General features: G+C 43.0%; 1 protein-coding gene and 1 non-coding gene across 4 annotated transcripts in view; both read right to left on the bottom strand.

Moving 5' to 3' along the window:
• Positions 1 to 4,331: 4,331 nt before the first annotated feature.
• Gpbp1 (GC-rich promoter binding protein 1) overlaps positions 4,332 to 27,148 on the bottom strand; it is a 66,068-nt gene continuing 43,251 nt past the window's right edge. For all 3 annotated transcript variants that reach the window (XM_045138988.1, XM_045138986.1, XM_045138987.1), the window contains 6 exons: positions 19,904 to 20,088; positions 18,509 to 18,649; positions 13,337 to 13,504; positions 11,444 to 11,631; positions 10,924 to 11,026; positions 4,332 to 4,802 (listed from right to left, as the gene is read on the bottom strand). In XM_045138988.1, the coding sequence (XP_044994923.1) occupies positions 4,644 to 4,802; positions 10,924 to 11,026; positions 11,444 to 11,631; positions 13,337 to 13,504; positions 18,509 to 18,649; positions 19,904 to 20,088 (944 nt within the window). In that variant the 3' untranslated portion in view covers positions 4,332 to 4,643. The remainder of the gene's footprint in view (positions 4,803 to 10,923; positions 11,027 to 11,443; positions 11,632 to 13,336; positions 13,505 to 18,508; positions 18,650 to 19,903; positions 20,089 to 27,148) is intronic.
• Positions 15,667 to 15,771, bottom strand: LOC123456310. The gene has a single exon (XR_006634449.1). It is a non-coding gene; the product is annotated as a small nucleolar RNA U13 (small nucleolar RNA).

Here is a 27,148-nt window from a genome sequence, read left to right on the forward strand (position 1 = left end):
GTCCTCCAAACAGACCCATTAACTGCACAGTTCATTTGGTATTTCAGTCACTGTGCCAGATAATTCCACAAAATAAACACTCCAGGGCTGGAGAGATGGTTTGGTGGCTGAGGTGCTTGCCTGTGAAGCCTAGGGACCCCAGTTCAATTCCCCAGGACCCACGGAAAATCAGATGCACAAGGAGGCACATGCATCTGGAGTTCATTTGCAACAGCTGGAGCACCCACTCTTTATCTGCCTCTTTCTTCCTCTCAAAATATATATATAAATATTTTAGCAGGGCATGGTGGCACACACCTTTAATCCCAGCACTCGGGAGACAGAGGTAGGAGGATTGCGGTGAGATTGAAGCCAGGCTGAGACTACATAATGTATTCCAGGTCAGCCTGAGCCAGAGACCCTACCTCAGAAAAGCAAAAAAAAAAATTATTTTTGGTATTTTTGAGGTAGGGTCTCACTCTTAGCTCAGGATGACCTGGAACTCAAAATGTAGTTCCAGGCTGGCCTCGAACTCATGGCAATCCTCCTACCTCTGCCTCCTGAGTGCTGAGATTAAAGGCGTGCACCACCACGCCTGGCTAAAATATCTTAAATAAATAAATATTCCATATGGGTAGGTGGCAAAGTGAAAATAGATATTAAATGTCAGCAAGTACTTAATTTGCATAAATCCTCCCTCATATGTGGCGCACGCCTTTAATCCCAGCACTCAGGAGGCAGAGGTGGGAGGATTGCCGTGAGTTCGAGGCCACCCTGAGACTCCATAGTGAATTCCAGGTCAGCCTGGGCTAGAGTGAGATCCTACCTCGAAAATCCAAAAAAAAATAATTCTAAAACTTTCTAAGCGAGGTGAGGTACTGAATTACACATCCCCAAATAGTGACCTACAAATTTAAAACACTTTTTTAAGTTTTATTTTTATTTATTTACTTGAGAGAGAGAATGGATATACCAGGGCCTCCAACCACTGCAAATGAACTCCAGATATATGCGCCACTTTGTGCATCTGGCTCACGTGGATCCTGGGGAATCGAACCTAGGTTCTTTGGCTTTGCAGGCAAACGCCTTAACTGCTAAGCCATCTCCCAGCCATTGACCTACAAGTTTAGAGCGGCTTTGGATTGCAGTCTTACTGCTAAATCCTAGCACGTGGCCTTGTTTATAGAAATATTAAGCAGAAAACAAAATGCCCAGTGAAGCCTGTCTGTAGAACTAGGGACCATTGTCAAGTGCTTCTCCAGCAGCCAAGCCATTGTAACGTCAGGAACCCTCAACTGCCCAAAGCCACAACACGCAGTTCTCACAGAGGGATTCTACTATTGAAAGGCTCTAGCAAGATGTTAAGGTGTAAGCTAAAAACAGCACACTTAATACAGATTTCTCCACTATGTCTTTTCTAACTATCTAAAAATTGAATCCTTAATAAAAACAAAAAACTTTTGGGCTAGAGAGATGGCTTAGTGGTTAAGCGCTTGACTGTGAAGCCTAAGGACCCCAGTTCGAGGCTCGGTTCTCCAGGTCCCACGTGAGCCAGATGCACAAGGGGGCGCACGCATCTGGAGTTCGTTTGCAGAGGCTGGAAGCCCTGGCGCGCCCATTCTCTCTCTCTCCCTCTATCTGTCTTTCTCTCTGTGTCTGTCGCTCTCAAATAAATAAATTTAAAAAATAAAAACAAAAAAACTTTTATTTGCAGAGAGGGAGTGAGAATGGGCCAGGGCCTTTTGCTCTTACAGACAAACTCCAGAAAAATGCAACACTTTACCACTTTGTGCATCTGGCTTTACATAGGTACTGGAAAACTGAACCCAGACTTTCAGGCTTTGCAAACAAACTTTAACCACTGAGCAGTCTCTTCAGCCCTTAATTTTAAATGGATGTTGTGTGTGTGTGTGTGTGTGTGTATGTATGTATGTGTGTGTATATACATATACATACATACATACATATATATATATATATATATATATATATATATATATATATATATATATATATAGACCTAATAGTAGACATAAATATTAGCAAAAAGAATGAAAGTATTGGACACCACACCCTTAAACATCAAGATTTTTTTTCAAGGTAGTGTCTCACTCTAGCCCAGGCTGACCTGGAACTCACTTTGTAGTCCCAAACAGTCCTTGAACTCATAACAAATGCTGCCTCCCCATTGTGGAGATTAAAAGTGTACACCATTGAGCCTAGCCACATCCTGAATTTTAACCCTGATATTAAACCAGTATGATTATTTTGCGGTTATTATTTCTGTTTATTTCAAATTTTAATAGAAATTAAAATTATTTTAATCCTTGCCTTAAAATCAAACAAATAATACAATTTCTGAAATGCTATTTTAAATCATTAAGAATTTCTCATTACTTACAAGTTATCAAAAAAAATAAAACGGTAAAAGGATTTAGGAATTTACAAAGGGAGAACCAAGAGATGTGGGGGAATTAATGTTTACTAGCTTGGTTATGGTAATTTTTTGTGTCGAAACATCAAACAATGTGTAACCTCAATAAAATGGCTTTCAAAACTTTGCTACAAGGGGGAAAAAAATGAATGTGAGGCATTCAAGTTGTATCCCCCCACTTCAGACCACCACAGCTTAACTTGGAGCTGGACAACCCACGCAGGGTCTGGAACTGAACGGCCGTGTGTCCGCGTGGGCTCCGCATCCACACGGTCCACACGGCACCAGGCACCAGCTATGTCTAGACAGCAAGTTCAACTACAGCCGCGTTAAACAGCGTCTCAGTTACGTGCTAATGTCACTCCATCCTGGTCCGTTACACTTCACCATTACTTTGTAAAAAGTCAACACATATCCCATATGACTATGCACAAAAGCACAACCAGCAAGTTAGCTGTTGTTTAAATCGGAAATACGGCAAAAAAGAACTAAGTATAAGGAAGATGCCAAAAAAAAAAAGAAAATCACAAAACCTTTTCTGGAAATAGAGAACATTCAAGTAGATTCTGAATGTAAACCACATTTCTCAGGTCCCTTCCAGCTATTTTTTAAAAGTTTGTGTCGGAGAGATTGTTATCCTATTAACTAAATAGTGCAATCCAAAAAAACATTCGACATGAGATATAGCTTCCAAAGCCTATTGTAAAATTTAAAAATTAAGACTTGGGGGGCGGGGGCGGGGGGCTCACTCTTGTAATCCCAGCAACTCTGGAGGCTGAGGTAGGAGGATGACTGTGACTTCTGACACCAGCCTGGGTTACAGAGCGACTTCCAGGTAAGCCGGGGCCAGAGGTAAGACCCTGCCTTAAAAACAAGCAAGCGAAAATAAATAAAGATCTAGTGAATATTCTGCTGCATTGACTCGTCCTCAGTTTTATGAGTACGAGTGTGACGATTCTAGTTTAATTTCTCCATCGTCGCCAGCGTCAGTGGCGATCAAACAGAGACAAACCTTCTGGTGAAGAGAGCGGACAGAGAGGACTGATGGGAAAGCAGATGAAAAGGATCACACTCAATTCTAAGGCCAACCTGACATAAAAGCTTAAGCCTTGTCTGCTCCAAGGTTATGCGCTTTACTATCCACATAAATGGGGGGCAGGATGAACGACACTAAATGCAAACAAAGCTGAGAAATGGAGAAGAAGAAAAAAAACATACACGGAGTAAGTCTTCTGACCATCACAACTGAAATGGGATTCTGAGGTTAATGTGCGAAGACTCAACATTATTCAGCAGGCATGTGCATCTCTTTCTGTGACTTGAGGAGCAGTCACCTTTAATGAAAACAACTTCTGTCAGTATAACGTGTGCTACGTTTGGAGTCTGATACCTTGAACACTACAGCGAACAGGACTATTCTGAAAATCCAGTTTATTTCCAAGTTGTGGAGAGATGCAGCCAGTGTGAACAGTTTTCCTCCATATGCAGTCATTTATCAGAGTAACTTTTCCCTCAACTCGTCCCCTGCCAACTCAGAGAAGCCCGGCCTGGCACTGGGCTCGGGAAGGGCCTGGCCGTCACCTGACCTGGCACTTCTGCCAGCCAGCTGCTCAACGCGGGGAGCGCGCGCGCTGCAGCAGTCAAGTCCTGTCCTACAGCGCCAAGAGCAGCTCGCGGCGCAAAAGGGGGCGTCTGGGGCGACAGCTGAGCTCGGGAAAGTGTCTTGGAGCACTCTGCTCCAGGTTGGGTCAACACACTATGTTTTCCTCCTCGCCTTTTGTTCTGTTGTTTCGGGGGAGTGGGGTGAGGAGTTGCAAAATGCACTTGAAGGGTTCCACTGCACGAAAAAGATAGCACTCTGCAAGCAAAACCGTAAGCTGCCTTTGTTCTTAAGACCTGGACATTTTAAGACAGAAGCTTTGCAAAACATTACACAATTTTTTATTATTGAATGAGAAACTCTCATCTGTTACATCGTCACATTGCGAGTCAGAGAACGCTGCAGGGCTGGAGAAAGCCAGCGCCGGACCAGCCCAAGTCCTCACGTCACAACACTCAGTACAAGAGAGGATGCTCAGCACAGCCCGACACGACGTTCTTGGTTTTCTTCATATTGAAGTTCCCCCAAAATCACCTTCTAATGGGGTATTTCACTACATAAATTATAGTTCTTCATTTTTACAGTTCACCCCAAACCGCATGAGATGCACCACGCTGTCGGGGCGTCTGGTCACACGTCGTCGTCATCCGACGTGTCACTGCTGCTCGTCTCTGTGTCCTCGTTCTCAAGTGTGGGTGTGAAAGTGCTGGTTTTCCAGGGTCCAAACTTGAAGTCACAAATCAGGCCATTTTTCAAAATACCGTTTTTTCTCAGACCATTCTTCTGTAACTAAAACGACAAAAGCAAGTTAGTTTCACTTTAAGAGTTACCTATTTAAAATTCTACAGTAATGAAGTAAAATAATAATAAAAAAGTACTTGCAACCTACCCTAAAAATTCCACATAGGATAACATGCCTAGAAAAGGAGCTTTTTTTTTTTTAATTTTTAATTTTTAATTTTTTTTTTTATTTGAGAGCGACAGACACAGAGAGAAAGACAGATAGAGAGAGAGAGAGAATGGGCGCGCCAGGGCTTCCGGCCACTACAAACGAACTCCAGACGCGTGCGCCCCCTTGTACATCTGGCTAACGTGGGATCTGGGGAACCGAGTCTCGAACCAGGGTCCTTAGGCTTCACAGGCAAGCGCTTAACCGCTAAGCCATCTCTCCAGCCCCCGAAAAGGAGCTTTTCAGATAGGCATGGGTGATGGGATTTGGTTGGTCTAACAAGGCATTTTTTTCTTTTTTGGTTTTTCGAGGTAGGGTCTCACTCTAGCCCAGACTAACCTGGAATTCACTATGTAGTCTCAGGGTGGCCTCAAACTGAGATTAAAGGCATGCGCCACCATGCCCAGCCTTCAAAGAAGGTATTTCTTGATAGAATTCTACATGTAAAAGTTGTAAGAGTCAGGTACAATGGTACACATGTTATCTCAGTACTTAAAGGAGGCTGGGGCAGGAAGTTCAAGGCCAACCTAGGATCATAGCAAGACCTTGTTACAAAACAAAGCAATACTAAGAACAAACACAATTTGCCACCTACCAAACCACGATTAAAAGTTACGAGATACTGGGGCTGGAGAGATGGCTTAGTGGTTAAGGGGCTTGCCTGCAAAGCCAAAGGACCTCGGTTCGATTCCCCAGGACCCAAATTAGCCAAATACACAAGATGGCACAGGTATCTGGAGTTTGTCTGCAGTGGCTGGAAGCCCTGGTGTACCCATATATTTATTTTCTCTCTCTCCCTCCCTCTCTCTCCCTCCTTCCCTCCCTCTCTCTCTCTCTCTTCCCCTCCCTCCCTCCCTCCCTCCCTCCCTCCCTCTCTCAAATAAATAAAGTATCTTTTTTAAAAAGTTAGATATTCTGAAGCCAAAAAAATAGATGTGAACTATAACTGATACTCTTACTGGGCATCAAACCTTCCAAACTTTCGTTTCCTTATACAAACAGTATCATAAATATACTATCAAGTTCTACCTGACTACAAAATCAACAACCATTAAATTTAGCTATGATATTTGTTATTAAGACCTAAGTTACTAACAAGGCCCACAATCTGTTCTATTCATACTTTGTAAAATAAATAGAATGAGGGATACAGAGTAAGAGCATGGAAGCCGGGCATGGTCGTGCACGCCTGTGACCCCACCAATGAGGAGTCAGAGGTATGAGGCTCACTGTGTGCTTGAGGTCAACCTGGAATTAAATTCCAGGTCAGCCTAGACTAAAATGAGACCCTACCTCTAAAACAAACACTAAGCCAGGTGTGGAGGCACATACCTTTAGTCCCAGCACTTGGGAGGCAGGGGAAAGCTGTGAGTTGGAGGCACCTTGAGACTACATAGTGCATTCCAGGTCTAGAGTGAGACCCTACCTCAAAAAATAAAAATACCAAGACTATATGGAAACCCTATCTCCAGGGGGAAAAGAAAAAAAGAAAAACGAGGCTGGGGAATACGGCTCAACGGTTGAAGGCTCTTGCTTGCAACACCTGCTGGCCTGGGTTCAATTTTCCAATACCCACGTAAAGCCAGATGCATAATGTGCCTGGAGTTTGCTCAGAGCGGCAAGAGGCCCTGACATACCCATATTCTCTCTCGCAAATAAACATTTTTTTTTAAGAAAAGGAAAGTTTTATGCTTCACTACTGAAAGTAGAAAGCCAAAATGAATGATGATATTGGAGAGCAAGAGATAGCCCAAGTTAGAAATAACACAAAGCAATAAAGCAATATAGAAATAATGATAATTTATTGCTGCTGCAAACAAACCTCAGAAACGTGGGTCACTTTTTGCATCTAGCTTACACCAGTGCTTGGAATTGAGCCCAGGCAAGCAGGCTTTGCAAGTAAGTCCTTTATTTGCAGAGCCATCTACCCTGTCCCTCTAAATGCAATTTTCTCTAAGCCTAAAGGCAAGTAGTAGTTTTGGAACTGCCTAGACACTTCTTATATATAGAAGAGGCTCTGTTGTTGTGGTTGTTCACGATGTAGTCTCTCAGGCAGGCCTCAAGCTCCCAGCACCACCCCCTACCCCCAGCCCATCCAGTGCTGGGATTAAAGGAGTGTGCCACCATGTCCAGCCCTAGAGGATTTGCTGGGTGTGATGGTGCACGCCTTTAATCCCAGCACTTGGGAGGCAGAGGTGGGTAGATCGCCATGAGTTCAAGGCCACCTTGAGATTACATAGTGAATTCCAGGTCAGCCTGGGCCAGATAACACCCTACCTCAAATAAATAAATAAATGAATAAATAAACAAACAAACAGGATTTGAAGAAAGTTCAAAGGCAAAAAGCTATTTCTAACCACAACAGCTAATGCTTAACATACAAAATTACAAATGTTGGAATTTATTTTCTATAAGAGGCTTTCTTTTCTATCTTGCTTTAGTTCTAAGATCAGCCTCCACTTTTGAACAAATGATCTATCTCATCTTCACCTGGAAAACAAAAGCTGCCCAGCACCCATGGTCCCAGCCTCCATGGTACTTCCAAATATGTCTGGTCCAGTTTTGAGGGGCACAACTTCTCTGTTCACTGAAGTTCTACTCTTTTTTTTTCTTGTTTTGCTTTGTTTTTGTTTTTCAAGGTAACATCCCTCACTCAATCCCAAGCTGTACCCACACACAGAGCTATAAGAAATACTTCCTCCCTTCAGTTATACACAAGGTAATCAATTCAATGTCCTTATGAGGTTGGATCATCATTGTACACAACTGTATATACAATCAAAATGGGTGGAAGATCTGAACTTAAGAGCTAAAATTGAAACTTTCAACATCCAGGGAAAATGGTCATGGTATTGAACTTGTCAGTGATTTCTTGGCTATGATACCAAAAACAAAAACAACAAAAGAAAAAAAGACATAAATCTGTACTGGTGTTGATAAAAACCTGAGGAGGAGTGCTGGTGAGGATGACCTTGCAGTTTTTGGCCTTTAGCTTGCCAGTGTTAGCTGGCTCAGTCTCTTCCTGCTGTGCTCCACCAGCTGTGGCAGAGGTGAGATCCACCCTCTGCTCATGCCATCCTTTGCCCTGCCATCATGGAGCTTCCCCTCGAGACTGTAAGCCAAATACAAGCCTTTGCTCTGAAAAGCCCCTTTGGGTCAGGTGTTTTAACCAGCAATGAGAAGGTAACTGTGACTTCAACCATCAGACAAGTCAGAACTACATTAAGTTATTAAAGTGGCTATTATTATAGTGGGCTGGAGAGGTGGCTTAGTGGTTAAGGCACTTGCCTGAGAAACCTAAGGACCCATGCTCACTTCCCCAGGAACCATGTAAGCCCGATGCACAAGGTGGTGCACTTGTCTGGAGTTCATTTACGGTGGCTAGAGACCGTGCCCATTCTCAATATCTGCCTCTTTCTCTCAAATAAATAAAATATTTAAGAAACCAAAATAAATGGCTATCATGTAAGACAAAACACAGGCAGGAGCAAGTGTCAACAAGGAGTAGAAACACTGGAGCTCTTTTGTACTGTTGATAGGAATGTAAATGGTATTGTCCCTATGGAAAAAACAGTATGGAAAGTCCTATAAAAGATTCCTTTAATTAAAACAGAATATAACAATTCTACTACTGAACACACTTCCAAAGAAACTGAAAATAAGAACTTACACACATGTTTTCACAGCATGTATTCAGCAGAGCTGAAAGGTAGGAACAGCTTACAAGCAGATAAAGAGGATGGAAGAGAACGCTTACACAACGGACTCTCCTGCTCGAGCTGAGCATGCTTGTCACTCCACGGCACAGCACGGTGCACAAACCACCTGATAACACGAATCATGTGGCTGTGGAATAAGCCCATCACACAGGAACCAGACTACATGAAAAAGAGAAACAGGAGCCGGGCGTGGTGATACACCCCTTTAATCCCAGCACTCAGGAGGCAGAGGTAGGAGGATCGCTGTGACTTCAAGGACAATACCCTGAGACTACAGAGTGAATTCAGGTCAGCCTGGGCTGGAGTGAGACCCTACCTCAAAAACCAAAAGAAAAATAAAAAGAGAGACAGAGAAACAGGAAATAGGGATTTACTGTTCAGTCATTTGGGGTTTCAGTATGGAGAGATGAGAACGTTCTAGGGTGGATGATGGTGACTGCAGAGCAGTGTGACTCTACATACAACACTCAACCGCATGTGCAAAACCTATGCAGCTAATATACTGCACGTGGTATTTTAAACAACACAGTTTTAGAAACTATGAGGAGGAAGTCCAGAAGTACTGCATTCGTTAATATTCGTAGAGCAAATGTAAAGCTAGGAGGAAGAGCCCCGGACTACTTCCTGAAAGACTACATTCCTTGTGTTGTCAGGGGTGGCAGTGCCTAACTTCAATCCCAGCACTGGGGAGGTTAAGGTAGGAAGCTCACTGGGAGATTGGGGGCAACCTAAGCTAGAGTAAGACTCTGAAAAAAGAAATCCTGTGTTTCTGAAGTATATCAAACATATGATCTGTGAACAGAAAAATTTAGACTGCATGACCACAGCTAGAAAAAAATCAACAACAAAAATATTTTGGAAAAAATGGCTCAAGTTCTTGATGTCCTAAGAGCTGAAAGATGTTTTAGATATTAAATACCACTTATTAAATTTTTTGTTATTTTTACTTATTTGAGAGTGACAGAGAGAAAAAGAGGCAAAGAGAGAGAGAGACAATGGGCGCACCAGGGCCTCCAGCCACTGCAAACGAACTCCAGATGCGTGCGCCCCCTTGTGCATCTGGCTAACATGGGTCCTGGGGAACCAAGCCTCGAACTAGGGTCCTTAGGCTTCACAGGCAAGCACTTAGCCACTAAGCCATTTCTCCAGCCCTTAAATACCTTTTTTAAAAAAAATTTAAAATTAAAAGCAATTAAAGCTAGACATGGTGGCGCACACCTTTAACCACAGCACTCAGGAGGCAGAGGTAGGAGGATTGCTGTGAGTTTGAGGCCAGCCTAAGACTACATAATGAATTCCAGGTCAGCCTGGGCTAGAGGGAAATCATACCATGAAAGACCAAAAAGAATCATAACAACAATTTAAAAAAGGAAAGCTGGGTGTGATGGCACATGCTTTAATCCCAGCACTTGGGAGGCAGAGGTTAAGTGAGTTTGAAGACACCCTGAGAATACTGAATGAATTAGTGAATTCAAGGTCAGCCTGGGCTACAGCAAGGCCCTACTCGAGAAAAAAAAAAAGTGGGGGCTAGAGAGAGAAGGCTTAGCAGTTAGGGGCACTTGCTTGCAAAACCTAAGGAACTAGTCCAATTCCCTAGTACCCACCTAAAGCCAGATGCACAAGGTGGTACATGCATCTGAATGAAGTTCATTTGTAGTGGCTAGAGGCCCTAGTGTGCCCGTTCTCTCCCTCGGTCTCTCCCTTTCTTTCTCTGTCTCAATAAATAAATAAATAAATATTTTTTTTGAAATTTTTGTTTATTTATTTGAGAGGAACGGACAGAGGGAGAAAGAAGCAGATAAGACAGACAGAATGGGCACGCCCCAGCCTTCAGCCACTGCAAACAAATTCCAGACACATGCGCCCCCTTGTGCATATGTTTAACATGGGTCCTGGGGAACGGAGCCTCGAACCGGAGTCCTTAGGCTTCACAAGCAAGCACTTAACCGCTAAGCCATCTCTCCAGCCCTAAATAAATAAATTTTTAAGAGCCATTAAGATTATCATGTCAAATCAATAACCAAAATAAAGATCTAGATAACAAAAGTTCTCGAGAATTTTGTTTACAATACTTAATTACTGTATGTACAATAGGTCACAGCAATTCTTAACTACAGTGTGATCCCCAACAATTCCTAAATGAAATCTGTGAACTGCTACCACTTCTATATTAACCGAGAATTCTGTTACTGCAACTGAGGAAAGGCATTTAGAAGGGAACTTAAGACTCAGCTTTCCTTACCTGTTCACTAATAACTTGGAATTCTCTCATTTCGTCCTCAGTTAAAGGAGCACATGTTTCATCATTTTCACTGTCTTCTTGCCAGCCCATCTCCTTTAATAATCTGCAAAGGAAAATTCAATTTAATTTAGAGATTCACCTGAGCATTACAATTCCATTCATAATAGGTGCAAAAAAAAAAAAAAACAAAAAAAAAAAACATGATCCACCATCCATTAGACAAAGTGCCCAAGATATTTCACAAGAACTTATGAGTTCATGCTTGAATGATTTTCCTGAAAATAAGTTAACTGTTTAAGTACACTGTGTTTGACAGTAAGAACTCTGCCAGATGTGGTGGCATACAGCTTTAATCACAGCACTTGGGAGGCTGAGGAAGGAAGATGGCTATAAGTTTGAGGCCAGACTGGGCTAGAGCAAGACCCCGTAAGAATAGTTCAGGACTCCCACAAGAGCTCTTTTAATATAAATGTTGAATTCAGAAAATGCCCAAGAAAGGTTAAAAACAAGCAATACTAGCCTGTGTTCTGCCTCAAGTGAACTGGAGAGAACATCGGTCTGTGGAAAGGTTGAGGACCGGATGACCTGCTGGGAAATGACTGAGGCGTTGCCATTCTCTTGAGGAACTTCATTCTCGTCAAAGTTTCTGTTTATATCTCTTTCTTGGTGAGTACTGTTGCTGTTATGCAAATTAAATGACTCTTCATCCTGATTTTTAGGGAGTTTGAAGAAAAAAACAAAGAATTCACTCTAAAGAAGATAGTTACTGAAAACTAAGAAACTGGGCTGAAGAGATGGCTCAGAGGTTCACTGTGCTTACTTTCAAAGGCCTAACGGCCATGGCTGATACCCTAGTACACAAGTAACAAGACAGATGCACGTATCTAGACTTTGAAGTGGCAGGAAGCCCTGGAACATATCTCCCTCCCTCCCTCCCTCCCCCCCATCTCTCTCATCAAATAAATAAATAGTACTTTTAAAAAATAAAATAGAAGGCTGGGCATGGTGGTGCAGGCCTTTAATTCCAGCACTCAGGAGGCAGAGGTAGGAGGACTGCCGTGAGTTTGAGGCCACCCTGAGACTCCATAGTGAATTCCAGGCCAGTCTGGACTACAGTGAGACCTTACCTCGAAATAAAAAATAAAAATAGCCGGGTGTGGTGGCACATGCCTTTAATCTCAGCACTCGGGAGGCAGAGGTAGGAGGATAGCCGTGAGTTCGAGGCCACCCTGAGACTCCATAGTGAATTCCAGGTCAGCCTGAGCCAGAGGGAGACCCTACCTCGAAAAACCAAAAAAATAAATAAATTAAAAATAAAATAGAAACAAGGGCTGGAGAGATGGCCCAGTGGTTAAGGCACTTGCCTGCAAAAACCAAGGGCAATTACCCAGTACCCACGGGAAGCCACATACACAACGTGGCACATACCTCTGGAGTTCATTTACTACAGTGGCTACAGACTCTGGCATGTGCATATTCATTCTCACTCTTATCTATCTGACTTTCTCTCTCAAATGAATAAATATTAAAAAATATAAATTGGAGACAGGCTAGGAGCGGTGCACATGCCTTTAATCCCAGCACTCGAGAGGCAGAAGTAGGAGGATCACCATGAGTTCATGGCCACCCTGAGACTACATAGTGAATTCCAGGTGAGCCTAGGCTAGAGCGATAACCTGCCTCGAAAAAAACAACAAAGGGGGGTGGGGGTGATGAAGAGCTAGCTCAGTGGTTAAAGGTGCTTGCAAAGCTTCAGGTCCAGAACTCAAAAGCTCATTGGCCCATCTGCACTTTGACAGTCTATAGTGGCAAGAGACCCTAATCAAATAAGGTGAAGAACAGAAATCTTGAATTTTTAAAAATTATTTAATCATTTTTGAGCCAGGCATGGGGGTGCATGCCTTTAATCCCAGCACGGGGGAGGCAGTCTTTGTAAGAGGGTTGCTGCGAGTCTGAGGGCCAGCCTGAGACTACATAGTGAACACCAGGTCAGCCTGGACTGGAGCAAGACCCTACCTCAAAACACGACTACCACCAACAAAGTTTTGCACAGGAAATACAAAGTATGAGAGAATACTGTAGGAGAAAGAAAGTTATTATTTTAAACAACTGATTTATTTATTTAAGGGGAAAATGAAAAAGTATATGGGCACACCAGGGCCTCTTGCCACTGCAAGCTCAGGAAGCATGTACCAATTTGCACATCTGGCTTTACACGCTCCTAGGGAACCAGGCTGGCAGGCTCTGCAAGCAAGGCCCTCCACCTGCTGAGTCATCTTCCCAGCCCCACGGAAGCCACCATCCATTGTTTGTGGAAAAGTCAGCTTTCCTTCCATGGAGAGAACACCTGGTTAGCTCATGACATGCCAGGCGTAAGCAGTTTAGTAAGGGTCAGTGCTGCAAGTCTCATCACCTTCCCTGAGCCAGCGCGGCTCTCGTCCTCCTGCTCCTCCTCCACTCGGTCTCTCTTCAAGGCTTTCAGAAAGTCGCTCTTCTTATCAGTTCGCATCCGTGTCAGTTTGGTTAGACGAGGCTGCTGATTAAGTTTGTCAACAGGTGAAGCTGAATTGGAGCGATTACACTAAGAAGAGATTCAGAAATACTGATAAATACGTAAGCAGGGAATCAATGTCAATGTAAAATGCACAACTTTGTACTTTATATTTACTGTCAGTGCAAAACTGATTTTCAGCCATATTTCAGTCTACTTCTAGCATTATATAACTGTCTTTGCCAGGAAATGGGTCAACTAAAGAATTTTCATATGCCAGAGATACATAGTAAAGGTCTGGTAACAGAACTCAAAACTGTAATACCAAATGAGGACTTTTATTTTATTTTATTTGATATTTTTAGAGAGGGCATCAAACTCTAGATGTTTGCACCACCTAGCAGGCATGTGCGACCTTGCATTTGCATCACCTTTGTGCATCTGGTTTACATGGGACCTGGACAAAGATCAAACCTGGGTGCTCACACTTTGCAGGTAAGTGCCTCAACCACTAAGCCATCTCTCCAGCTCTTGAGGACTTTTGTTTTTAAAACAATGTATCCTGGGCTGAAGAGATGGCTTAGCAGTTAAGCACTTGCCTGAGAAGGCTAAGGACCCTGGTTCAAGGCTCAATTCCCCAGGACCCACTTTAGCCAGATGCACAAGGGGGGGCATGCGTCTGGAGTTTGTCTGCAGTGACTGGAGGTCCTGGTGTGCCCTTTCTCTCTCTTTCTATTTGCCTCTATCACTCTCAAATAAATAAGTAAAAATGAACAAGCACTAAAAAATAAATAAAACAATGTATCCTACAACTTCTTGGACATTTTAAGACAAAGAAGAGCAGTTTTCCCAAACTATATCCCCAATACCTACTTTGTAATTACTCATGCACAAAGGATGTCTGTAAGGGAGGGGGTGTTTAGCTAGAATCCTTTAATGTGCTTATTTTTATTTATTTTAGTTTTTTTTTTGAAGAAGAGTTTCACTGTAGTCCAGGTTGACCTAGAATTCACTATGTAGTCTCAGGGTTGTCATGTCTCGAACTCATGGTGATCCTCCTACCTCTGCTCCAAGTGCTGGGACTAAAGGCGTGCGCCACCACGCCCAGCCTTATGTGCTTCTTTTGGTGTTTTGTTTTTTAAAACAGTGGAATACAATGAAAAAAGAAAAAGTTGAGTGCTAAAACTTAATATTAGCAGGGGATATGGAGCAATGGGAATAATTAACTACTTAATTGCTTAATTTAATATATGTAATATAGAAGTAAAATAAACCAATTAAGAATGCTGGTGGATATTGCTGAAGACTGCACATACTTGGGCTGCAAGGCCACTGAAAAATCCCACTGGAGTTGAGCTGACAGCCTCCTATGGAAGAAGCCATTCTACATGCAGTTCAATGGGAGAAAGAGATATCACCACTGAAGACACTCAACAGTGGACACTGCAAGCCTTATATTGGGCCAGCCAGGCCAAATGAGCCAAGGGGTGCAATAGTGGCACGTCTGTCATGGTGGAAACCAACTGCCTTCCAATGGGACTGGAGGCCTGCTCCATGGGGGGGAAATACATCCCTGACACTGAAAACTTAAAAGCAGGGGTAGTCATGAGCCCTAGAGGGGTAACGTCTGCTGATGTCTGGATAAATGTATCTACTACACTTATCAAACTGCCCAGTAAGCACTTCTCTTAATATTTATACCCTTATATTAATGCTACTCTAACTTTTGGTAGAGAATCTTCTCTTTTCAGATGGCAGTGACTTGGGATGACTCAGAAGGTATCGTGGTGCTGGAAAGAAGTGACTAGAGTACTGAGTAATATCTTTTTACTTATTTATTTATTTTTTGGTTTCTCGAGGTAGGGTCTCACTCTGGTCCAGGCTGACCTGGAATTAACTATGTCATCTCAGGGTGGCCTTGAACTCATGGCAATCCTTCTGCCTCCCGAGTGCTGGGATTAAAGGCGTGCACCACCACAGCCGGCTTCTGAGTAATATCTTTTTTTAAAATTTTTTTTTATTTTTTATTTGAGAGCGACAGACACAGAGAGAAAGACAGATAGAGGGAGAGAGAGAGAATGGGCGCGCCAGGGCTTCCAGCCTCTACAAACGAACTCCAGACGCGTGCGCCCCCTTGTGCATCTGGCTAACGTGGGACCTGGGGAACCGAGCCTCGAACCGGAGTCCTTAGGCTTCACAGGCAAGCACTTAACCGCTAAGCCATCTCTCCAGCCCTATTTTTTATCTTTTTACGTCAGACGGGGTATGTGCCAGAGCGTAACAAGGTTTAGTGGGAGGCACACGTCACACAAGAGCATGAACACCCAATCATCACGCTTATGAACCAATAAAAGGATCCTGAGTAATATCTTGATCAAACCTTCCAAGGCTCAGGGTCTAATGCGGAAGAGGTGGCGAAAAGAATGTAAGAGCCAAAGGAAGGCTAGGACTCTTTTCAACATGCTCCTTCCAGACATAAAATGGCCTGGATATCCATGACCTCACAGTGCCTGACACTACCTACACAAGACCATCATAAGAGGAGGAAAAGATCATGACATCAACATAAAAGAGAGACTGATTGAGATGGGGAGGGGATGTGACGGAGAATGGAATTTCAAAGGGAAAGTGGGGGGAGGGAGGGTATTACCATGGGCCATATTTTATAATCATGGAAGATGTTAATAAAAATTGAGGGGATGCTTTGCTCTAACCAACCTACCTGATGATCAGCCAATGTATTTGAAAAGTGCCTTAATTTATAAGTTTCTTTTGTTCTGTAGGTATAAAATCTTCATGAAGTTGTTCATACAGGAGCTGAAGAGATGGTTTAGTGGTTAAAGTGCCTGCCTGCAAAGCCAAAGGACCCAGGTTCGATTCCACAGGACCCATGTAAGCTAGATGCGCAAGATGGCACATGCATCTGGAGTTTGTTTGCAGTGGCTGGAGGCCCTAGCATGCTCATTCTCTCTCTCCTTCTCTCAACTAAATAAAAGTAAAATATTTTTAAAAATTGTTCATACATTGGACCATGGAATTGGGATAACCTAAATCTGTGTTCCCAGGCCATGGACACTCATACTTGGCTGCAGAATAAACTGTCTCTTTTCCCCTTCAAAAAAAAAAAAAAAAAAAAAACAAATTGAGGGGGAAAAAATGCTGGGGGGGGGGGGTGGTGAAATGGCTTAGTGGTTAAGGGGTTTGCCTGCGAAGCTTAAGGACACTGGTTCAATTCCCCAGGACCCACATAAGCCAGATGTACAAGGTGTTGCATGTGTCTGGAGTTGGTTTGCAGTGGTTGGAGGCCCTGGTGCACCCATTCTCTCAATCTGCCCCACCTCTCTCAAGTAAATAAATAAAATGTGTTTTTTCATTTTTTTATTTTTTTAAGAATGCTGGTAGAGTTGGGGAGAATTCAAGAGCAGGACGGCGGGGCATGCTACTGCCAGGGCAGCAGCTGTCCTATCCTGTCCACTCCTGTCCTGTCCACTCCTGTCCTGACTACCCCCTAGGGGGAGGGGCTCATGGGAACCAAGTCCTCTCTGAGGCTAGCGTTAAGTGGCTGCCTGGGAAGGGGAGCGTGTTCTTCAGGTCTATAACAAGAAATAAATTGCTTATGCTGCAGTAAATAAGCCTCTCACCAGTACTCATGAAAGCAGCCCTAATTACAGCTCAGTGGATCGAGGTGGGGGGAGAAGGAACTAGTTGGGAAGAAGGGGGTCAGCAAAGAACGAAGATGAGAAAGAAATGGAGGATAAAGTTACCAAAAGAGAAATAAAATAAATGCCAGTAATTCCCTTTCAACTGAAAATTTCTACCAATAAACACACACACACACGCACACAAAATCATATAATAGGTTACGATGTTGCAATTTGGTACCCAAACCAACTTCAGGCGTAACAATACAGCCAGGTGTCCTCTGAACCTAGCCCAGTGAGCCTCCCTATTCCGGTGGCACATGGCTATTATCCCAGCACTCGGGAGGCAGAGGTAGGAGAATCAGTATGGTTCCGGCCAGCCTGAGACTACATAGTGAATTCCAGGTCAACCTGGAGTAGGGTAAGATCCTACCTAGAAAAACCAAAAAGCAAGTCAAATGAAATGCAAATACCTGCGCTTACCACGTACTCATATACTTTTCCTTCCCTTCCTATTTCCCTGCTTCAGTTGTTAACACTTAATAAAATGTGTCCATCACTCCCAAAACCAGATTACACAAATCCTCATTGTCAAGGTTTAATAACATGACATAATGTTCACAAATATCACATAAAATTACAAAAGTCTTAGCTCCCTTGAATTCATTCTGGGAGATGGGTATGTGTCAAGGCTTTACTGTATTATTTTCTCTATTGTCTGGAATGATTGGAAATTTTTCATTTTAAATTAGGGACTGGAGAGATAGCTTAACGGTTAAGGCACTTGCCTGGAAAGCCTAGAGACCAGGGTTTGATTCCCCAGCACCCATATAAGCCATATGCACAAGGTGGCACATGCATCTGGAGTTCATCTGCAATGGCTAGAAACCCTGGCATGCCTATTCTCTCTCTCTCCCACCCTCTAAAATAAAATGAAATTTTAAATTATTACTCCTCCTCAAAGAACAATAGGAATTAGCGATAGAATGAAGTGTTTTGAATCCAAATTTTATGAAGTACCTCATTAAAAAAAATTTTTTTTTACTTTATTTATTTGAGAGAGAGAGAAAGAGGCAGAGAGAAGACGAAAGAATGGGTGCGCCAGGGCCTTCAAGCACTGCAAAATGAACTCCAGACACGTGCGCCACCTTGTGCATCTGGCTTACATGGGTCCTGGGGAATCGAACCAAGGTCCTTTGGCTCTGCAGGCAAACGCTTTGTCCGCTAAGCCATCCCTGCAGCCCCGAAGTACCTCATTTTACATGTGTACGCTCAGGGAACTTTCGCACCGCTGTCCAATGTCCTGACTCGGTAACGGCACGGTGACACACAGCTGCAGTCAGGGCTCAGGACCCCGTGTGAGCAGGACTTCCAGACTATTGTCCGCAGGGGAACGAAACCCTGTCTTTACTTCAGAATGCATTGCAAACCTCCAGGAATTGGAATGCCATACCTCTTTCACTGAGTTTGTTGATGGACTAATGCTCTTGGCAGCTGATTTAAAAGCATTAAAGTTGCCAACACCGTATGTAGATTCATGAGGAAAAGAAGTTCCAACTTTATTTTCTTTAGTTTGGCTTTTCCATTGTGTAGGCTGAAGAAAAACATAAACATTAAACATTATTATTACTTATATAAAGCATATTTTAGAAAACATACTAAAGTGAACACAATTAAAAACATTTGGGTCTCAAAAATAACTTTTATACTATCTACTCATTCCTACATGGTTCTCTGCTCCTATTTTTTGCTTTGTGGTTTGTTTTATAAAAACAACATTTCTCCGTGTATCACTCAAACTGATACTGCCCTCACTACCCTCCTGTCTCAGCTTCCTCAGTGCTGGGATTACAGGTATAAAAATCACCACAACTAGCTCCTCCCCTATCTTTTTCTTTTAAATATTTCCTTACTTCCAAGGACAGAAAGCAGGGGAGAGACAAACGGGAACATGACCAGACCACCTGCCACGACAAATGGACACAAGCCACATGTGCCCCTGACGGAATGCTGGGCAGGCTTTGCAAACAAGTGTCTTTCACCACTGACCGCTCTCTCTAGTCCCTCTCCTATCTTTTTCTACAAATAAATCAAAGTGTAGTAAGTAATAAAAAAAATCCAACTAGGGGCTTAGTGGTTAGGGCATCTGCCTGCAAAGCCAAAGGACCCAGGCTCGATTCCCCAGGACCCACATAAAGCCAGATGCACAAGAAGCACATGCATTTAGAGGTCATTTGTAGTGGCTAGAGGCCCTGGCATGCCCATTCTCACTCTTCTATCTCTCCCTCTCTCTCTGCTTGCAAATAAATAAATTAAATTTAAAAAAATAAAGATCTAACTAAGTCATTGATATTTTCAATGCTAGGAGCATTGTTCATCTGATTACACACCTGTGGATTTCAAACTTAAAAATGAGCTACAAGTAAATAATATCTATCAGTAAGCACATATATACCACTGCATCTAGCAAGGTAGTAATTGTTTAATTTGCTAGCATTAAAATAAAATACTGGGGTTGGGGATTTAGCTCAGTGGATGAGCACTTCTTGCCTAGCAAGTGCAAGGCCCTGGGTTCGGTCCTCAACACCAGTTTTAAAAACAAACAAAAAAAAAAACCAAAAAAACCCTACCTATGTGTGGGGACTGACACACAAGAAAGATAACCAAAATGAAGAATACACAATTCAAGTTTTGAAGAAAAAAAAAAAAGCACAATGGGCCAACTCTTTCCACTATTACATCAGTATCTCATGAACATTCTACATTTTAACTTAACATTTTAAACATTTTCCACCCAAATAAATTAATGTCAATTCAAAATTTGCTTTTGTAACAACTGAGAACTTACTTTTGTAGGTGGTGCAGCAGGTTTTGGGACTAAGCCTTTATAAACACTTGGACCAGTTCCATTCTTAACTGGCTGCGGCTGGAGGTTTCCTGCTACTGGGAATGCAGAGAGCTGTAAGTCTTTTGCATTCCCTTTCTTAATGACCAGCATCCTTGGCGCTCTAGACTGAGGGTTCGGAGGGTATTCTGCGTGAATAAAGCATAAGCAACGGTTACACAAAGCTTCAGGTTCCAGTATAAAATAAACTCACCAAAACCACCAGCATATTCTCAACATTGATTACATTTTCTTATTACAGCAAATGGTTTTGGACAGAATAAGCTAAATAAGCAGAACCTTTACTTTAGCTTGAGAAATAAGGCTAAAACATAATCCCATGAATTAAAAAAATAATACTGATGCAGATGAATGGGAAACCAACATTAAACTCAACATTTACCATTCATTTAGTTTCAAAATTGCAAATGACAACACTTACAATACACACACATTGTAGTAATTGATCACAGACTTCAATCTATCTAAATATTTATTTAACTAGCTAGTTAAAATAAGTTAATTTTATTTTCACAATGACAGGTCATTCAATTATTGCTTAACTGTCCAACTATATTCATCACCATGTGAAACAGGCCAATCAACTTGATCTTGTTTGCTGAAGATAGGAATGTAGGTAACTGCTACGTAAACAGGGCTTTTCAAAACTACTGGACTTGTTTTTAAAAAAGGGAATTCTGCTCGTAGAGTTTCATCTGTGTGCGTGCATGTGTAATCAACCAGGTCTTAGACATAAATGCATGTATATACTGCAGTGCCTTTCATACCTTATAGAAATTCTGGGAGCATCAGTTTCATAGAAATGCCTCAGAGAAAAAGTCTACAAAATCTAAATTAAAACTAGTTCAACATAACCACTAATGTATTGTATGAACTGACTGAGTTAGGCAGATGTTTTTGGTTATATCCTATCACAAAACTACACACTTCCTTCTACTGGATCTAGAAATCTACCCAAAAAACAAAGCTAGTAATGGTGTGCCACCTACTGCCAGGCTGACAGATAAATAGGGATTAAAACTCTTAGTTCTGGCCAGCCCTGCACAGTGCTGCTAAGTGTTTTGTGAAATACTGGAGATAATTGCCACCAAGAGTGTGAATGAGTAGGGAATCCTGTAAACTGCAAAATCAACAGCGAGAGAAGATGTACACACTGGTGCAATACAGTCTCACAGGCTATGGGGGAATCAACTGGCTACAAGGCTCGCTCGGTGGGAGGGAAGTCACTCCTGGTACTGAGAAGCACGTCAGAAGCCCCGGCTTGGCAGGTCACAGACTGGAGGGAAGCTCCTGCTGTCTTGCTATGATGAGTGTACGCCCATCACAAAGTTTTTAAAGCCGGGCCTGGAGGCGCACGCCTTTAATCCCAGCCCCCAGGAGGCAGAGGTAGGAGGACTGCTTTGAGTTTAAGGCCACCCTGAGACTACATAGTAAATTCCAGGTCAGCATGGACTAGAGTGAGACCCTACCTCAAAAAAAAATGTTTTTAAGTAACTGTGAGCCATACTGCTCTCATTCTTAGTTGGAAAATCTGCCTTTTGAAGACAGCGGCAGCACACACCCTTATCCCAGCACTCTGGAGGCTGAGGTAGGAAGATCCCATGAGTGTGAGGCCAACCTGTGACTACAGTGAGTCCCAGGTCAGCCTGGACTAGAGAGACCCTACCTTAAAAAACAAACAAACAGCCAGGCATGGTGGCACACACCTTTAAACCCAACACTGGGGAGGCAGAGGTAGGAGGCCACCCTGAGACTACATAGTGAATTTCAGGTTAGACTGAGCTAGAGTGAGACCCTATTTGGTTGGGTGTGTGGGGAGAATGGCAGCAAATACCAGGGAGACCAAAGATTCATGAGTATAACAAGAAAAAACACCCAGAAATCTAGCACGAGATGAGCCACCCTGTCACATCTACATTAGCAGGAAGAGAGCCCACTCCTCTAGGGATCAGCAGTAGACACTGAGGAGACCCCCAAGCTCATCAAAGCAGAAAATCAGAAGATACAGAGAGCTGGAGAGCGGTAAAGGAGATGTACAACCCACCCTCCAAGGCTCAGGGAACACTGCGAGACAGGGACGAAAGACTCAGAGCCCCGGTCCCTAATTAAGAATATGGCCAGGTGTGATGGTACACAGCTTTATTCCCAGAATTTGGGAGCTCGGGATAGGAGGATCACTGTGAGTTCAAGGCCAGCCTGAGACTGCATAGTGAATTCCAGGTCAGTCTGGGCTAGAGTGAGACCCTACCTCAAAAATGTGGGGAGGGAGGATAAAGAAAAATGCAGGTAAAGACTCCTGTGGTCCCCCCATGGATAGGCTTGACACGCACACATGCATGACCAACACAACACACGTATATTCTACACACGTACAAAAAAAGCACAATGTAAATGGCCGAATCCTCAGGAACACAGAAGAGTATCATCACCAATGAATAACCTTCCTAAAGCTACTATACAGTGAAGAATAAAGGACTCAAATAGAGAATAAAGAAGAACACTAAGTATTATACTAGGAAGGTTCTAAGAATTACTTTTGGAAAAGACAATGAATAAAGTATTTTAAAAGAACAATAGAGTTCTTAGCTGGGTACGGAGGCTAAGGCAGGAAAATCGTAATTTAGAAGTCTGCTTTTACCTAATTGGGACCCTGGCCAACAAGGAGATTCTTGAAGCCGGGCACGGGCACGGGCGCGGTGGTGCACGCCTGTAGTTCTAGCGCTCAGGAGAGGAACGCTTGAGTCTAGGAGTTCCAGACACAATCTTAGCCTAGAACTTAATCTAAATTATATTTAGCCAAGCAATCTGAGAAGTAACTGATGCTTAGAAAATATAAAAGGTAATGAGGTTGACAGGTCTTGTCTCAAGAAGAATCCGGGCACTGGTACAGGAGGTTTAGCTGACTGGTTAGCTCACTGTGACTAGGCACCTAAGCTCATCTCCTTCCGGTACAGATTCCTACACTCATATTACCACAATGGGGAAGGAAAAATGAACTGTAGAGAAAAATGACATTAGCAAAGAAAGGATCCTGACATCCATTCCTGCATAGAAATGTGAGGAAGAAAAGCTTCAGTTAAGAATGCGCATAATGAGCCAGGCGTGGTGGCGCACACCTTTAATCCCAGCACTCAGGAGGCAGAGGTAGGAGGATCTCCGTGAGTTCAAGGCCACCCTGAGACTCCATAGTGAATTCCAGGTCAGCCTGGGCTAGAGCGAGCCCCTACCTCAAATAATCAAAGAATGTGCACAATGGAATGTAACAGCTGAGTGATCTTCCTGGCCCTGTAGGACCTGAGAGACCGGTGCTTCAAAATGGCACATATGAAAAAGGGCAGAAGAGAAACATTTTCAGACAAAACTCAAATAATTCACTAAGCAAAACCTATTTTTTGTTTTAGGCAGAAATAAAATGACTTGGTATGGAGGGCTTATGTTACTGGAAGAAATATAATTTGTAGGCATGTACAATCATTGATTTTAGAAGAAAAAAGCAAAATGGTATGGTGGTGCATACCTCTAATTCCAGGGCTCGTGTAGCCTGGGTTATGTAATTGAGAATATTTTCTCCAAAAACAAAATCAGTAGTAGGAGGAGATGGAAAGTAGGTAAAACAAGCATAAATTGTTTTCAAGCCTCAAATCAATTCTGACTAGAAATTCCACCTGTCCTAAAACTGGATTCCTTAGAGCAAGAAATACTCTGGCTGCTCTTCAATGAGAGCGTCCATGCAAAGACTGATGGGCTGCCCTATAAAGAAGAACGATGACGCCTAAGAAATCATCCTCAGAAGTACGCGGAGGCAGGGTGACAAGTGCCTGGAGGGAGGAGTCAGAGGCGCAGGCAGAGAGAGCTGCGCGCTGCAGGTGCTCACGGACGCTCCACGCCTCACCGTCAGCCTCCAGCTAGCTCTAGCCTTACAGCTGTGTGACGGCGCAGAACTTAACCTGCTATCTATAAGATGCAAAGCACCTTCCTGTCTTAGCACTACTGCAGAATGTTCAATACTCAAAAAGCCACAAAATACCAACTGCATGCTATCGGTCAAAGTGTAACCAACCATTCAGTTAGCATTTTTCAACAATTTTAAGATGATGCTTAAGAGTAAGAAAAGGAGAAAACTAAGAGAAACACCATGAAGCTAACCCTATTTACTGCGTAACTACTGTGAATAAACCACACAACCTTGGCCAGAACCTCAGCTTGGGAGGCTGAGGCAAAAGGACCATAGCAATTCACTCTGAGGTCAGCATGAGCTACAACGTGGGACCCTGTTCCAAACAACCAGCCCCAAAAGGAAGGGGTAGTTCTCAATGGTACTAACTGCAGGTAGTGGAAGGGGTGATGAGCAAAATTTTAATTTCTACAAGCCATATTCATTTTACATTATTTATTATTTTGTGACTTCACAAATTTTCACATATTCCCTTACAACTTTTCAAGTACATAAGCATAACCCTTAGAGTTGATATTAATGGATGACTTATCCTGGACATGGTCGTGCACATCTTTAATACCAGCATTCAGGAGGCAGAGATAGTAGTTAAGTATGAGGCCAGCCTGAGACCCTACCTCAGGAAAGGAGGGAGAGGGGGAGGGAAAGGGAAAGGGGAGGAGAGCAGGGGAAGAAGAGGAAGGGACAGGGAAAGGAAAGGGATAAATCAGAAAATAAATGGCCTCAGTGACATCCTCCTGTAAGTTTATGTGCATGTTACTCCAAGCTCATTGTCGCAGTCAGTTTCGCATTGCTGGCAGAAAGCACCCAACCAAAAGCAGCACGAGAGAAGAAAAAAAAAAAAGATTTTGGCTTACAGGTTTGAGGGGAAGCTCCACGATGGCAGGGAAAATGATGGCATGAGCAGAGGGTGGACATCACTCCCTGGCCAACATAAGGTGGACAACAGGAGAGTGTGCCAGTCGCTGGCAAGGGGACACTGGCTATAACACCCATAAACCTGTCCCCAACAATACACTGCCTACAGGAGGTGTTAATTCCCAAATCTCCATCAGCTGGGAACCTAACATTCAGAACACCTAAGTTTATGGGGGACGCCTGAATCAAACCACCACACTCATAAGTAGATATTCTCAAATTACATGAATTCTCACTTTGTCTTGTTATTCATTCATAACCTCTTCATACCTATGAATATAAGAATGTTTTGTCCCTAAATACAAAGTCAACAGTAGAGAAACACTGCCTCAATTCTTCAGAACACAACAGAATAAAAAGAAAACCTGCACTTCAGAGACAGAGACAAGAGAATTGAGAGTTTGAGGGTAACCTCAATTTAACTAATAATTATTCAACCTCTTTTGCTATACCATATATTCTATACTATATACCTACCTAATATATACATTAAATACATTTTTTCTTTTCTTTGTTTTTGGTCTACCATCCATAAATTTCATTTAGCCTTTCAAAAAATTTACAATTCACTTCAGGTGAACAAATCAATCACCTAACATTTACTTAAACACCCACCTCTCTGTCAGATTAAAAAAAAAAAAAAAAACTTCTCCCTGGGCATGGAGGTGAATGCTTACTTTAATCCCAGCACTCGGGAGGCAGGGGTAGGAGGATCGCCATGAGTTTGAGGCCACCCTGAAACTACGTGGTGAATTACAGGTCAGCCTGGGCTAAACCGAGAATCTACCTCAGAACACCAAAAATCCCTCAAAAATAAGAAACTGAGTTGCCTGTCCCAAATTGAAATAGTAAGAAAAAGAGCAAATGTGAGGGCCTGGCCTCTGAAGCAAGCGCTCTCAACTACTGAACTACTGGTGGCTGGGGGGGGGAGGGGCCCCCGCAAAGGAAATTACAATGTTTATGCGTCAGGTATTTTCAAAATATTTACAAACCCCAACACAAAAAATATGGAATGGTCCCTGTGGCACTGTGGCACTGCCAGGGAATTCAGGGTGTTGGAGTGGAGGAGCCAAGGAAGTGCAGACAACAGTATACAAGCAAGGAAAAGGCAGTTCTTCACACAGCAGTGTCTACCTTGTCAGACTCAAAGAAACTATATCAAATAATTAAAAAAACAGGGCTGGAGAGGTGGCTTAGCAATTAAGGCGCTTGCATTCGAAGCCTAAGAATGCATGTTCAAATCTCCAGGTCCCATGCAGCCAGGCCCAGTGAGACAAGCACACAACATCGTGCATGCGCACAAGGGGGCCATACATCTGGAGTTTGTGTGCAGGGCTAAAGGGCCTGGCACGCCCATTCTCTCTCCTTGCCCCTCTCTCACTAACCCCTCCCCAAATAAATTTCTTTAAATGTTCCTGTTGTAAAATAAAATCCTATTACGAACATTGTAACAGAGAATACCAATCTATTTAAGATAGTCTTAAAACTGACACTAATGAATTTTGCTGGTTTTTGAATGTTACTTAAAGAACAAATCTGGGCTGGAGAGATGAGGTGGCTCGGCAGTTAAGGCGCTGGCCTGAAAAGCCAAAGGATCCAGATTCGCTTCTCCAGAAGCCCCACAAGCCAGTGCACAAGGTATATATGCATCTGGAGTCATTTGCAGTGTCTGGAGTTCCTGCGGCACCCAATTCTCTCTCTTGATCTGCCTCTTTCTCTCTCTCAAATAAACAAACACAAAAAATATTGTTAAAAAATAAAGAACAAACCTGTTTTACAGTAGTCAATTTTAATCAAATGAGTTTCACAGTTAAATTTACATCAATAGCAACAGAAACAGTGTATGTCCTTCACGTAGAGAACAGGCTGACATAAGCAGGGTGAGCGACGCGTGCTCAGAGCTGGCCGTGTGGACCCCGCCGGCCTCACGCTTTCAGGGGTCCTCTTGTCGCTGCTGCCTGAGGTGCTGGGGTTACAACTATGTACCTCCACACCAGGCCAACCAGCAAATGACAGGGTTCTTTTTTTTTCTAATTCTTCCTTTTCTTTTCCCTCTTCTCTGTGCTTTGTTTTCGGTTTCTGTTGGTATTGTCGTTTTGAGGTGGGGTCTCATTCTAGGCCAGGCAGACCTCCTGGAACTCCCTCTGTAATCCAAGGTGAGGTCATCCTACCTCAGCCTCTCAAACACTGAGATGAAAAGGATTTTTTTTTTCTTGAGGCGGGGTCTCTCTCTAACCCAGGCTAACAACACACAATTCATTATGTAGTCTCAGGCTGGCCACAAACTCACAGACGTTCTCCTATTTTGGCCTTTC

This window comes from Jaculus jaculus, chromosome 20, assembly GCF_020740685.1.
Source record: "Jaculus jaculus isolate mJacJac1 chromosome 20, mJacJac1.mat.Y.cur, whole genome shotgun sequence".
NCBI classification, from domain to species: Eukaryota; Metazoa; Chordata; class Mammalia; order Rodentia; family Dipodidae; genus Jaculus; species Jaculus jaculus.